General features: G+C 45.4%; 1 protein-coding gene across 2 annotated transcripts in view; it reads right to left on the bottom strand.

The window, feature by feature from the left end:
- Positions 1–12,531, bottom strand: part of GALNT2 (polypeptide N-acetylgalactosaminyltransferase 2) — a 762,087-nt gene that overhangs the window by 7,653 nt on the left and 741,903 nt on the right. For both annotated transcript variants that reach the window (XM_069606912.1, XM_069606911.1), the window contains one exon: positions 8,467–8,586. In XM_069606912.1, coding sequence (XP_069463013.1) covers positions 8,467–8,586 — 120 coding nt within the window. The remainder of the gene's footprint in view (positions 1–8,466; positions 8,587–12,531) is intronic.

The following is a 12,531-nucleotide window of genomic DNA, read 5'->3' as shown; positions in this document are numbered from 1 at the left end:
AGTATCCTAGCCTAGAAGAACCCTCTAACCTGCCTTTTCGAAACAAAATAAAGAACGACTGTTCAACAAATACGCTCAATTCTCGCCTGCACAAAATGTCAGTAGCTTACTACTCCCTTCTGACTATAACATACTGCTCCACCGTAACTTGCTTGTAACCACTACTACTGTACTGTCTCCCCTACTTTCTGTACCACAAAATGACTAGTGCTGTGTTACCTCCGGGTCTGGGTGCCATCAACAAATGCAATAAGTAAAAAATAAAGCCAAAACTAAAATAAAAAAAGAGGCACAACAGCCAGGATAGAAGGTCTAGATACCTCTCCCAGCACCAAGTTGAAAATGTATGCCATCTGCATGCATCGACTGTTGTGGATCTCAGAGCTGAAAGGAGTACATCAAGGATGTCGTCTGACAAGTCAGACTCTTGTATCTCATCCTCAGTAGCCAAGAATCAATGCTCAGGTTGCTGAAGTTTGGTTGGAGCACCCCCCCCCCCCGACTTGGACAGCAAATAGACTCTCCATTGAAGGCACCAAAGAGGGCAGCAACTCTGGATACCACATCCTCTATGCCCAGTGCGGTGTGATCAGGATCAACATGGTTCTGAACAGGCGCAATCTCCCAGGAACCAACTGAATTATAAGGATCGGCGTCAAAGCATAAAAGAGATCAAATGCCCACTCTACAATCAGCGTGTCCTCCAGAGATCCCCGATGAGAAAACTCCCTGGAGCAGAATGACTTGGACTTCCTGTAAACATGGGAAGTGAAGACAATCACTTGAGTTAACTAAAAGAAGTTCTCCAGAACATCCTAGCAGAACACCCATTCAAGGGAGGCCAAAGTATTCCTGCTGAACGCATCTGCTGTGATATTCTCTCTTCTGGCCAGATCGGCTGCCTTCAGAAAGACGATGTTGCCCCGAGCCACAGTCATATTGTTTCTCTGCACTTAGACAAGGACCACACACCACCTAGTTTGTTGAGGTAATGGATGGCCACTGCATTGACGGTCAGGGTTAGCGCAATCTTGCGTTTCAGAGGGGAGGTCGGTGACTTGGGGCAGCTTGATTGTTCTCAGCTCCTGTAAGTTTAATGTGTTCCCAAGACTCTACAGGAGGCCACGATCCTCTCTGTCAGATTTGCGCCCCAACCAGTCAGAGATGTGTCCATGACCACCATTACCTGGTGCCAAGAAATACGAAAATGTGACTCAAGTTGCCTTGCACGGCCCATCACCCAAGAACCTGGGCCACCTGGTCCGAGATCTGTAAAAGTTCTGACATGTGGCCACAAAACTGATCATTGGCAACAGAGAAACCACTGAAGCCATCTCATGCACAGCCTTGCCTCCACTACCACTAGGATGCAGCAGGCCATGAGGCCCAGAAAGCGCAGAAAGACTGAGGCCAGGACTTAGTCGTGCGATCAGAGGACATTTGGTCATCTGAAAGATTTTTGCCACTTAATCAGATGGGAATGCCCTGCCCAGACGAGTGCTCAAGATGGCTCCAATAAATCAGAGACTGGGATGGCGAAACCAGAGACTTTCTGAAGTTCAGAGAAAAGCCCAAGCTGTACAATAGAGTGCATATACCGAGTAGATGCTCCAATACTAGATCTGGGGAGAGAGCTCAGACGAGCCAGTGGTCCTGGTAGGTAGACATGAATGCTCTCCCTCCTGAGAGGAACCACCATCACTGCTAGCAGCTTGGTGAAAACCAGGGTGGCTTGGCCATAACCCCAGGTGGCATAGGAGCCTGAGGGACGAAAACCCCAGCCTCTTGCCAAAGACATGGAGGGCTGCTGCACAGCTAGGCCCAATGACTTTGGCTAGGCCCAATGACCTTACTATGGCCTGGAATTTCTGGAGGGCATCAGCTTTCGCCCCAAACAGTTTTTGGCCATCAAAGGGCATGTCCAGAAGTTTAGCCTGGACATAATGCGTGAAACCTGACATTCTCATCCAAGAGCTAAGAATCAAAAACGGCCCTCTATCAGAATGCGGTTTGGGATGCCAATGCTCACACCAGAAGGTGACACTAGTGGGTAAAAAACTGCTAGTGGAAAATATAAAATCCAAATTCTGCATATCTAGAAACCAAGACGTCTCTTGGATTATCACAAAGTATGAAAACTTGGTCTGCCTGGTCCTTCATTCACTCACACCCACCTTTATTTGGGGCGGAGACCAGCCACTTCCACTGCACTTGGAGTTCACAGCTTCTTCAAACAACTTAACATATTTCATACCGGTCCATGCCAACTAAAGGCTGTCCTTTTCCAGCCCCCTGACCCCCTCTAGTTGACTTTAATTTTTTCCTCAGGCACTGTTTAGTGGCCTTCTCCACTTTACATACCCCATCTTTGTCGAGTCATCACCACCAATGCTCCTAGTTTCCTCGTTTTCCACTTGCACAGAGATGGAGTACCAGGATCCTGGCAGATCCCTGCAGTGCAAATATTTTCTGAAACCTCTGTTCTCACTTTATAAAGTGTGTGTACATTAATAGCTCGCTTTTTCTTGTTCACGTTTCTGTACCAGGCCTCATGGAGATTCCGATTAAAGGCTAAGTTGAGACATCTTGGTAGGTGGTTATGGCTATGTGCTGGTAGGCTACACATATTCCACCTCATACCCTACAGCATTTTAATTTCCACTGTGATGGAATGACGGTTTAGCAGTACATGCTGCAACCATCCTTCCTCATGCAACCTTTTAGGGTGTCCACAGAATTATCTTTCCATTATCCTTTCTATTAGTTGTCACCAGTTCACTCCATGAGAAATTTGTTCCGCAGGTTCTTCCTTCTACTTCCATTTATCACATCTTTACTCTTAATTAAGGCTGTCCTTGCAAAGATCTATAACTCATCTGCCTGGCTGACACATTCTTGCACTGTGCAAGCTCCTGGAGCGCCCTTTCATTTGCATCAGTTCTGAGCTCAGCAAGTCCATATTCTACTCGCATCTCACTGACTGTTTGGCGGAGGCCAGTTTCAAGACATGTATGGAGTCATTGCGATTGGTGCCTATACCCTTTCTCACTAAGCATTGAATCAAGTAATTCTTGTCTTTGAGAAACAACCTGCATCCTTCTGCACCATATCTGAGTCATAAGAATGCGTTCTCAGGTGTCTTTGGTTCTTTTCAACTGCGCTTCGAGGGCTATGCAAAGTGTCTCATCCCGTGTTAGAGGTTTTCCCTTGGCAGAAACAAGCAGGTAAACAGATTAACATCTTCATTTAACGGCGGGTCATTGAAATCTATCAGCACTTCAAAATCAAACTCAAGTTAAGGTTATGCAGCAACAGTTTATCTCCTGTTTTCATCCAATTTGCACTTAAGAGCAGGGCTCTGGTTTCAGTGGCGAGCTTAGCGCTGCATAAATTCTTTCGCTCTGTCCCATTGTTACATACCACATAGCAGGTCTTCAATCACGGTTTTATTTTCGGAATCTGTTACATGTCTTGTTATTATGTTGAGCACTTCATCATACCTCTGCTACGTCAATTACATCCGGTTACAGACACACTATGTCAAGCTTTAAGCACTTTCATCATAGGGCTCTACTCCATGGAGCTTGCTGCTCCATACGAGAGGTGGAGACGAAGCCTTGAAGAACAGCATACTTCTAATCTACACATGTCCAGAGCAGCACTGCATCAGGCCCACTGTGCCGGTTGGACATCCTTCCCTCCCCAGTTTGTACTTCGCTGGAAGTGCCAGTGGCTCTGGTTGATTTACACCGACTAGCTCTGGTTCCTTCACTTGAAGGAATCAATGGCTCCCACCAGACAGCTGCGCCCCCCCCCCGCCACCTCCCCCCACCCTCTGTCCCCCTTTGTTTCTCCCCCTTCCACCCCACCACTTACCTTATTTCTGCAGCGGTTGCACTCCCCGCCACTGATGCTCCTTCCTCTACGCTCCTGCAAGCCACCATGGAAAGGGAAGAGTGGCTCCACACGGAGCCCTGCTTTCATTCCATGGTGGCCATCTTGAAGTGTTTTCCTTTGTACAACTGGACGCTGCACGTGTCCCATTACACAAAGGAAAATATATTTTTTTTAGCACCCAGGTTACTGTTTTGGCAACCCGGGGTTCTAATAGCCTTAATCATCCCATTCGAAGGGCTGAAACGAGGGTAATGGCAGGTTGCCTGCGTTATCCACCCTTGTTTCGCTCGTGCTGAAAATTTGGGCTGCCGGGCCGTTACCCCTGTTCCAGCCCTTTGAATGGAAGATGAGCGCCATATGAATGCAGTGGGTCTCAGAATACAGACGCCAACATAGGCCCAGAATGCACTTTAAATCACCAAGTACAAGTGCCCCTAGAAGACCACCTATCCAAAAAGGAATGTCTCACTTAGTTCAGAGCCCTCCAAAAAAGGGCTACATGTCGATGAAAGCAGTCTCCCCCAGTGCAGATGTACCTACCAGACTAAACATATTAGAAGCCCCATGCCTTGCAAAGCGCATATGTCTTAGCAGAGCTTAAAAATCACAGAATTCCCCCTGCCTCAGTTAGAAGCTCCATTCCAACAGGGGGACTTCTTAGTAATCACTCTTCATTATACAGCTGAGAACTCCACACAACACTAGGTTCCCCAGGACCAAGTCAGTCTCAGCAGAGAAGACCAATCACAAAACGAAACCTCCTAAATCTCACGAAGGCTCACAGCAAATGTTGCCATTTTCTCCCAGACACCCCCCCCCCCCTCCTCAACCGCCCAAATCTTATGAAAATGTTCTCCCAAACTCTGAAATCCACTCAAATCTCAGAGGTTCTGATCGTCCCAAATGTTCACTCCAATGCAACCTGATTTTTTGCTCAAGTGATGTATAGCTGTGGACTAACACAACCTTTACCTTTTGTTTGGTGTGAAATTAAATTACGTGGAACGTCGTTATCCCATCACCAGGCTTTTTTCACCGGCAAAGTTTTTTTTGCCGAAAATGTTCGCCAGTTAGTAACTCATCGAAAAGTATTGGGGGCAAGGGTGAACGGGATGGTGTAAGGGGATAGAAGGGTTTGGGGGGGAGGGGGGAATAGGGACTAGATAACAGGGAAGTAGGTTTTTTTGGGGGGCACCCAAACTAAAAAAATGTATGAGTTGTGCGTGGTGAACATTCGGCAAAAAACTGGCCATCTAAGAACATGGAACCAATTACGCAACTAAATACCACTCAGATCCAGCATCCAGATGGAGAGGATAAATCTGCCAACATTCTTTGCTTCCATCCCCGACATTCCTTATACATCTTCTGGGTATGTGCAAATTGCATATTCAGCCATGTTCCTATTCCAGATTCGGGTGTGAGGATTCTTAGTGAGTGCTACATGGAGGGTGTATGCACAGAACCAAGAACGCATACACAGACACATTTAAAAAAAGACGCTTGTGAAAGAAAGCTGTGAGAACTAAAAAAGTATGTGCTAGAATGCACTTTGACTAATTCAGCACATTATATGTCCCAAATGTAAATACATTACGTATATGTAAATAAAGAACCCCCATTTATCCCCGATGTTCTACAAAATGTACTGCGTGTTCTCCTAAAGTTAGATGGAGAAAAGTTAGATGTGACATGCATCCTAAAGGTGCAAGAAACTAGGCCAGTTGCTCTACACAGGCCAATAATCACAAAGGGGGGGGGGGGGGAGGGGCAAAGGAAAGAACGCCATTTTCCTCAATCGTCAATCCACTGGAACAGCAAGCCTCTAGGTCTCCCTCCGAACCACATTCTGCGGGTAGCAGATACAGACCTTGGCAGAAGTTTGGGAAGCAAAGTCAGCGACCGTAGTGATGCCGCTTGCACTCCATCCACTGCTTCCAGAGTTTAGCAAGGCAGAGACATCAGAATGCAACTACATGGACCATGTGGGATGGGATTTGAGGCGTGATGCTTGGTGTGTGGCAAGGCACTGCAGTGGGGCTGCACCTGAGACAAAGCAGGCTGAAGCTGGCCGAATGAATGCCTGGCTCTGCCCAATGGCTGCGACACGTGTTAACAGCCCATAAGAGAGGTACACTGAGTGCAGAGGGGAGGGCGCAGATCCTGATCGATGGGCATGCTGCACACTCAGTGGAAACCATCTGGCTATGGTTAGGAGAAATGGGAGGAGGGCGATGCCAGACTGCTGCCCAGTCTGACTGCCACTGATTTTTCCAATGGCATACACCTGCTCTATGCCTGGTGGCGAGGAGTGGCAAAAGCTAGCAATACAGTCCACATAAGACTTGAGTTCGTATGAAAGGAGGGAGGGCTTACACTGTGCTTCTTCTGTCCTCACTGTCCATCCAGTAGTGATGGTGTGAAACCCTTTCCCCTCATTGCCCCACTCTTTTCTCAAATCACTTCCCATCCTTAAGTTGCTTGTGCAGCTAGCACATCCTTACTGTGCCACTGAGGCAAGGAAGAGGAGAGTGAAGTAGGAGAGCCATCAGATGATAAAGATCAATGTTTAACATAGATCGCCTCTAGCTTTCTCACATTCTTGGAAATGTGCGCTACTCCATATTCTTCCAAAAAAAACACACATGCTATTGTATTTCATGTCTGCCCTTACAGGTTAGCTTATTTCCGTGCTTCCCAAGGAGCCACTGCTCTTATGCTTTGCATCTTCACATTACAACAGTCACCCCCTACCTCGAAGGTGGCTCAGAACCCTTTCATGTGGATTCTCCTTGGTTTATTTATTTCCACTTTATATGAATGTAGAAGAAACACAGGGGCATAACTGGGGATGAGGACTAAAATGACAAATCAGTCACTTCCATTCAATATCGGGGGAAAGGCCAAGAATATAGCATAGGGCATGAGAACAGGGGGTGTTCACGGGAAGCGTTGGTGCACCAATCCGTTTTACCCCAAATGTTCCCTTTCCTTGAAAGTCTTGATGCTGGAGGCTAGGCTGTGGCCCGATGTGCCACAACCATAACATCCTGACAATTTCAGGAAAAGTTTGGAAACTGTTGGAATTTGGTGAACATTTTCTTGTGTCATTTAATTTCCTTGAATGAGGTCTGTTTTACCCAGTTTCAAAGGGCATGGAAAGTCACTTCCGGTTGCTAATCAGACCAGCTCACTCTCTAAAGGAAAATCATCCCCAATGTGAAATGTGTCCGTGCCACAATGGTGTCTTCCCCACAGAACTGCCTACACTTTATCTGACCTCCATGATTCAAAACTGAAATCAGATTGATTGATGCTGCAGTTAATCCTCCCCAACCTTACTGTTAATTTCTTTGATTTCCGCTACCTAGCTCCAATGATATTTGACTGCACACTATTTAGTTTGATTACTTTTGCCCGATTCTTAAGTCAACTGCTCAAGTCTGAAGTATACACCACTATTCGGTTACTTCTATTTCAATTATGATGTTTATAGCCAGACTAGGGAGCCATTGTGCAATCATTGTGTTTAATTGCATTAACCGAGAGATATGGTCTCCCTTTCTGTACACAAAAGCCCGGTTGGGCAAACGATTCCAGATCCAATTTAATTCTCAATTGAAAAGTGTAGCTGGAAGTCTTCTGAGCAGGAGTGTTAATTTAACGTATGGGGGATGTGAGAGGAATGAGAAGGCAGAGGTTACAGGGCTTCCAGTGGGCCAGTATAGTCTGAAGGAGGAGAAGTAGTTTCTCAGCCTTATGGTGCCAACATGAGGGGAAGTTCAAATGTACAGATTACATGTCGAGGCTTCGAACAAAAGCAGCAGCGAGTTGCGCAGTGCTAAAAAGTGCATATTCCTTTTATAGGTCTTCCAATACACAACAAACGTGAGGTGGACTCTGAGAAGAATAGTTCCTTAGAAATACACAGTGCATTGTGGGGGGTTTGATGGGTATGACATTCTGGATCCTGATCGTGCAGGACAGTGCAGTTTACTGTGGGAGATTAAGTGTTTTATCATGAGCATGCAAAATAAAAGATTACTGAAGTCGGAAATGAGCCTGCCCTCCAATCTTCAACATACTTGTCCATCCGGTTATGGCCACAGGCCCAGATACCAACATATAGACCTACTTACCCAAAATCCACTGTCTTACCCAGATCTACTGCCCATGACATTTCCCATAATTAAGCTGGTTTCGATGTAGAAACCGGGAACTTCTGCAGCTCTCCCAATTCAACATATTAACACACCCACCAATACGGAGTACTGTGGGGGTGGTCTCACAAAGAAGGCTGGGTAGCATCAGAATTGCTGACTCACAGAAAACCGGAGGGGGGCAGCACGCTTGGGAGGGGGTGATTGGATTCCCTGCTTCTGCTGTTCCACTTGTTACAGACTGTTACTGACTCATTTGACTGCTTTTTGGAATGCTCTTATTTAATACAATAGATTTCGGTGACTTCAGCCTGACAGGAAAAAAACGTATAGAAAGAAAATTGAAAAAAGATTGGAGTGAGTCATCTAGCATTACTGAACTAAAGAACAGATCATTAGATATGCTCACCTGTCTGCTGTCATTTTCCCTACAACCTTGCAGTTTTATCACTGCACCAGGAGCTCGGTCGACAACAGTAAGGCATAAATCCATGTGTTTCACTGACTTGTCCTTAGTTAAAGCCCATTCCTGAAAGAGTAATGAAAAACATTAGCCATGCAAAGAGTTTTGCATATAGACATAAGGATTGTATTGGTTCATGAGCTGTTACATGGATCTAAAAACCAAATGCAATTTGTCAAAACATGTTCAGATTTTAAGAGCCAATGGCAATCGGACAGGCATGTAAACTTGAATTCCTGCAAAGGTAATGTGAATGTTTTAACATTGCGATATTTATGTTAACTCAAAAAAGATGCTTCCTTTCAATGATGGTTACTGCAGATGTGGTTGTCCACATTAGTCATTGCTATTAGCTTCTAATACTATCTTAATATAAGTCACATCAAAATAGGTTCTTTGAAAGGAGATAACATATATCGTTATCTTGCTTGCGCTCCAACAACATTGCATGGTATACTGTGGTGTCTTAACACCCAACTCCTCCAACTGCCCCCAACCAGGTTTCACGAAGGCGGGCAGCTGTGCAACAAGTTTTCAGTTACCATACCACCCCCATAGGTCGAAAGCTGGGACAATATAATTCTGCGAATCATATCTTTGTGTAATGCCATGTGCAGATAACATACACGGTAATATTAGTCTAAAGCAGAGCTTCAAATCAGACTTCCATATGGGGGTACACATTATTTTATAAGTTTTCTTTTCAGCAATAGCTTTGTTCAAAAAAATTGCAAGTTTGAGCTGATCCTTGGCCAAATGGCAATGTAGCACCTTACAGTAATAATGGAAAATCCCAACATGTCAAATACACAATGATCCCCTTCTGAGTAACATATGGGAGAGCCACAAGGAATAACCGGGCTTCCCCCTTGGATGGCTAAGTGCCGCCAACTTATATGGCATTAAGCAACGATTGCGATGTATTAATGTCTTCAAGGATACTCTGCATGTATTCATAAAGGACACTGCTATGAAAGTGTGGCCTGGTATTATCTGGCATGGTGATGATTGCCACCATCAGTGAAGCTGGAACTTTCCCTGCTTCTCTTCCTCACATTACATTTCTAGGTGCAAAGAGTAGCCTGAAGATTTCCAATTGCACAGAGTATTCATTCTGCACTCATGGACACCTTCAGCTTCTCCTAGGCGTACTCGAGAATTTTGGCGCTGGGTGTACCACAAGAAACGACTCTGCTGCCCCCACAGTTTTACTATGCACCTCATAAGGAGCATAAAATGGTTCGAGGTTGAAATAATTTCGAAGTGCATGGTCTCTCTACTCACGTGCCTCAAATGACAATGATGTTCATCATACAACGGTTTAGGATTATTTCATTGGAGAATGAATGTACTTTTTTTACAGGTTGTTTTTGCGGCATGTATATGGAGAGGGAGACCCCGTACAGTCCGCTCCCCCATCCCCCTAAACTCCCCTGAATTCTTGCCCTAAACTCACATACAGCAAGATTGATTAAAAAAACACTGCAGCTAATTCTCCTTCGACCGAATATGAGGTGGAGTAATCTGCTGATCCCTGTAGGACTACTCGTTGAGCAACAATACCAGCTCTTTGCCAAGCCTGTCAGTTTGTGTTTCCTAGACCAGGGGCCGGCAACCTTTGGCTCTTCAAATGTTTCGACTACAAATCCCTCCAATCCTAGCCAGCATAATCAATGATTAGGGATCATGGGAGTTGTAGTCCAAAACATCTGGAGAGGCGCAGGTTGCAGACCCCCTCCCAAGACATTACGTTCTTGCCCAGGTGTTTCCCCTCCCAACCTCTGCATTGTCTTGTCTGGATTCCTACATTTTGGTGCATAGGCTGTATGCACAAGTCCTCGCATTTGTCACTCATCCCTAGATTACGATTCGATACAGATTAAGCCACCAAAGATGGCAGAGGAACCACATTCCTCTCATACACTATTTAAGCAACTCCACCCAATGACCATAATAGGCACCAATCTCACTAAGAAAAACACATTTAGTGGGTGTGTTTCCTATCAGAACACGAGGGTAGTCCGTGAATCTGCTTTAAATCATCTCACTGTTTGTAGACCACTGACCATTTGTGTCTGAGCTATTGTGATGAAACTAGTGGGATCATCCCAAAAATCCTTACATGTGCCTCCTCATGTGGCCAGGGAAAGGCAGCTGCTACCTGATCCAGACCCCGGGGGTGTTATGTGGGAGGATCACATGGGAGGTAACTCATGTCCAGGGGGATGGGAAGACCTCTCTACACGATTCCCCTGATGTTCTGAAAGCCTTAATGGCTTATTGTGGAACTGACAATTTTGACTTAAAAACAAACAAGAACCTTATGGACTTAAAGTGCCATAAAGCCCATAGTACTGAGACAGGGGAGAGGGGCTCAGAGTGGTCAAGTTTTAATAGGAAACACCCGAGCGGGACCTTTAAAAACAAATGACTTTCAGGAGCAAGAGCAGCAGTAGGACGCAGAAGCTGATGGTGGCAACTAGCTGTGGTAGATGTTGGGGAGACTTGGCCATGCTGAGTGCACAGCGGGAAGCGGCACCGTCGTGTGGGAGAGGAGCTCCCAACACACTGAACTACACACTGAACTGCTACGGTATTGAGTTTACACCGGAGAGTGAACGGAGCTGCAAGAGCTTCACTGAAGGTCTGTGAGCATTGCAGCAAGCCAAACGGAGCAGACAGAAGGAGCCCCAAAAAGACTAGCAGCAACACCAGGGAGTCAGGAGACATCAATGCATACCGGTGAGTTCGTCTGATGCAGGTGACCCCCAGGGTGCTCTGAAGGGGACCGCTAGGTGAGAATGCTTATTTTGATTACCGAACAGTTGCATTGATGCAAACTTTGTGCAACTCTTGAGGGATTGCAAATAGGGGACAATTGTAACCAGTATTACCAAAGCCAGAGAGAAGAGTGATGAGGCTCCACAAACTGAAAACAAAGTCTGCAGTAGCAAAGCCCTCCTTGTATGAGAAACCAAGGGGAAGAGAACTATAACCTGCATTGACTAAAGCCAAAAAACAAGCAAGAGAACAATTATCCTTTTGTGGAATATCAATTTGGAAAGAGATGCAACACATTTTGTTAAAAGTCAAAAGACTATCAAGATAAGTCGTTGTTGGTTCATATGTGGACGGATAGTTCAAGGGCAACACATTTGTCTTCTAAACAAGCCTTTGGAGGAGAGATAATCACTTTGCTAAGTGAAAGAACATATTGAAGGAAAGCACTTTGTATGATACATTGAATGGAACTTTGTAATTACACAGAACATTCTTGACACTGAAATTGATTCCAGATATTCCTGAATTGATCCAGGGGAAGGGAATCCAACCTTGGTCACAAGGATTACTGTTTATGACGTATGTTATTTTGTGGTATTTAAGACAGCCAAACAAATCTTGGATAATTTTGTTGTGTAGATTAGTGTGCCAATCAGATAGGTTTTGGACACTATGTCATTTTTCTTTAGCCTTAGTTTGTTCGGTAGGGACAGCCTTGTTAGTTTAGGGAACGACAGGCATTTGTCTCACCCTTTTTAATAAAATAGCAACTTGTGAGAAACTATACCTTTGTGTCCGTCTCACATTGCTGACCCTCTTACACTATACAGGGATCATGTGTGCTAAGAACAGCTGGAGACGACACGTGACCATAACAGGAAATTCAAAGCAGATAATGAAAAAGGTACATTCTTGCTTACCCAACTCATATGTCCGAAATGGATACAATGCTATGTTATGTTACCAATATTTATTTAGCGCGTGTTCGCCAAAGGCATCATGGCGCCAGCAGCAACACACGACCGTTTAAAGAGAGCTCAAAACATATAAGTTTTCAAAGAGCGACGGAAAGTGAGATATCTACAGTAACACGAAACGCAAAAGGAAGGGCATTCCATGCCCTGGCAGCAGCCACCGAAAGCACACGCACGCACGCCCACACGGGAAAGTCTAACACGAGGGACAGAGGCCACAAGAGCCGACTGCGAACGGGGAGAGCGAGATGGAACA

This window comes from Ambystoma mexicanum, chromosome 4p, assembly GCF_040938575.1.
Source record: "Ambystoma mexicanum isolate Mex_15411 chromosome 4p, UKY_AmexF1_1, whole genome shotgun sequence".
In the NCBI taxonomy this organism is placed as follows: domain Eukaryota; kingdom Metazoa; phylum Chordata; class Amphibia; order Caudata; family Ambystomatidae; genus Ambystoma; species Ambystoma mexicanum.
The sequence above is the reverse complement of the archived record's forward strand: the minus strand, read 5'-3'. Positions and strand labels throughout refer to the sequence as shown.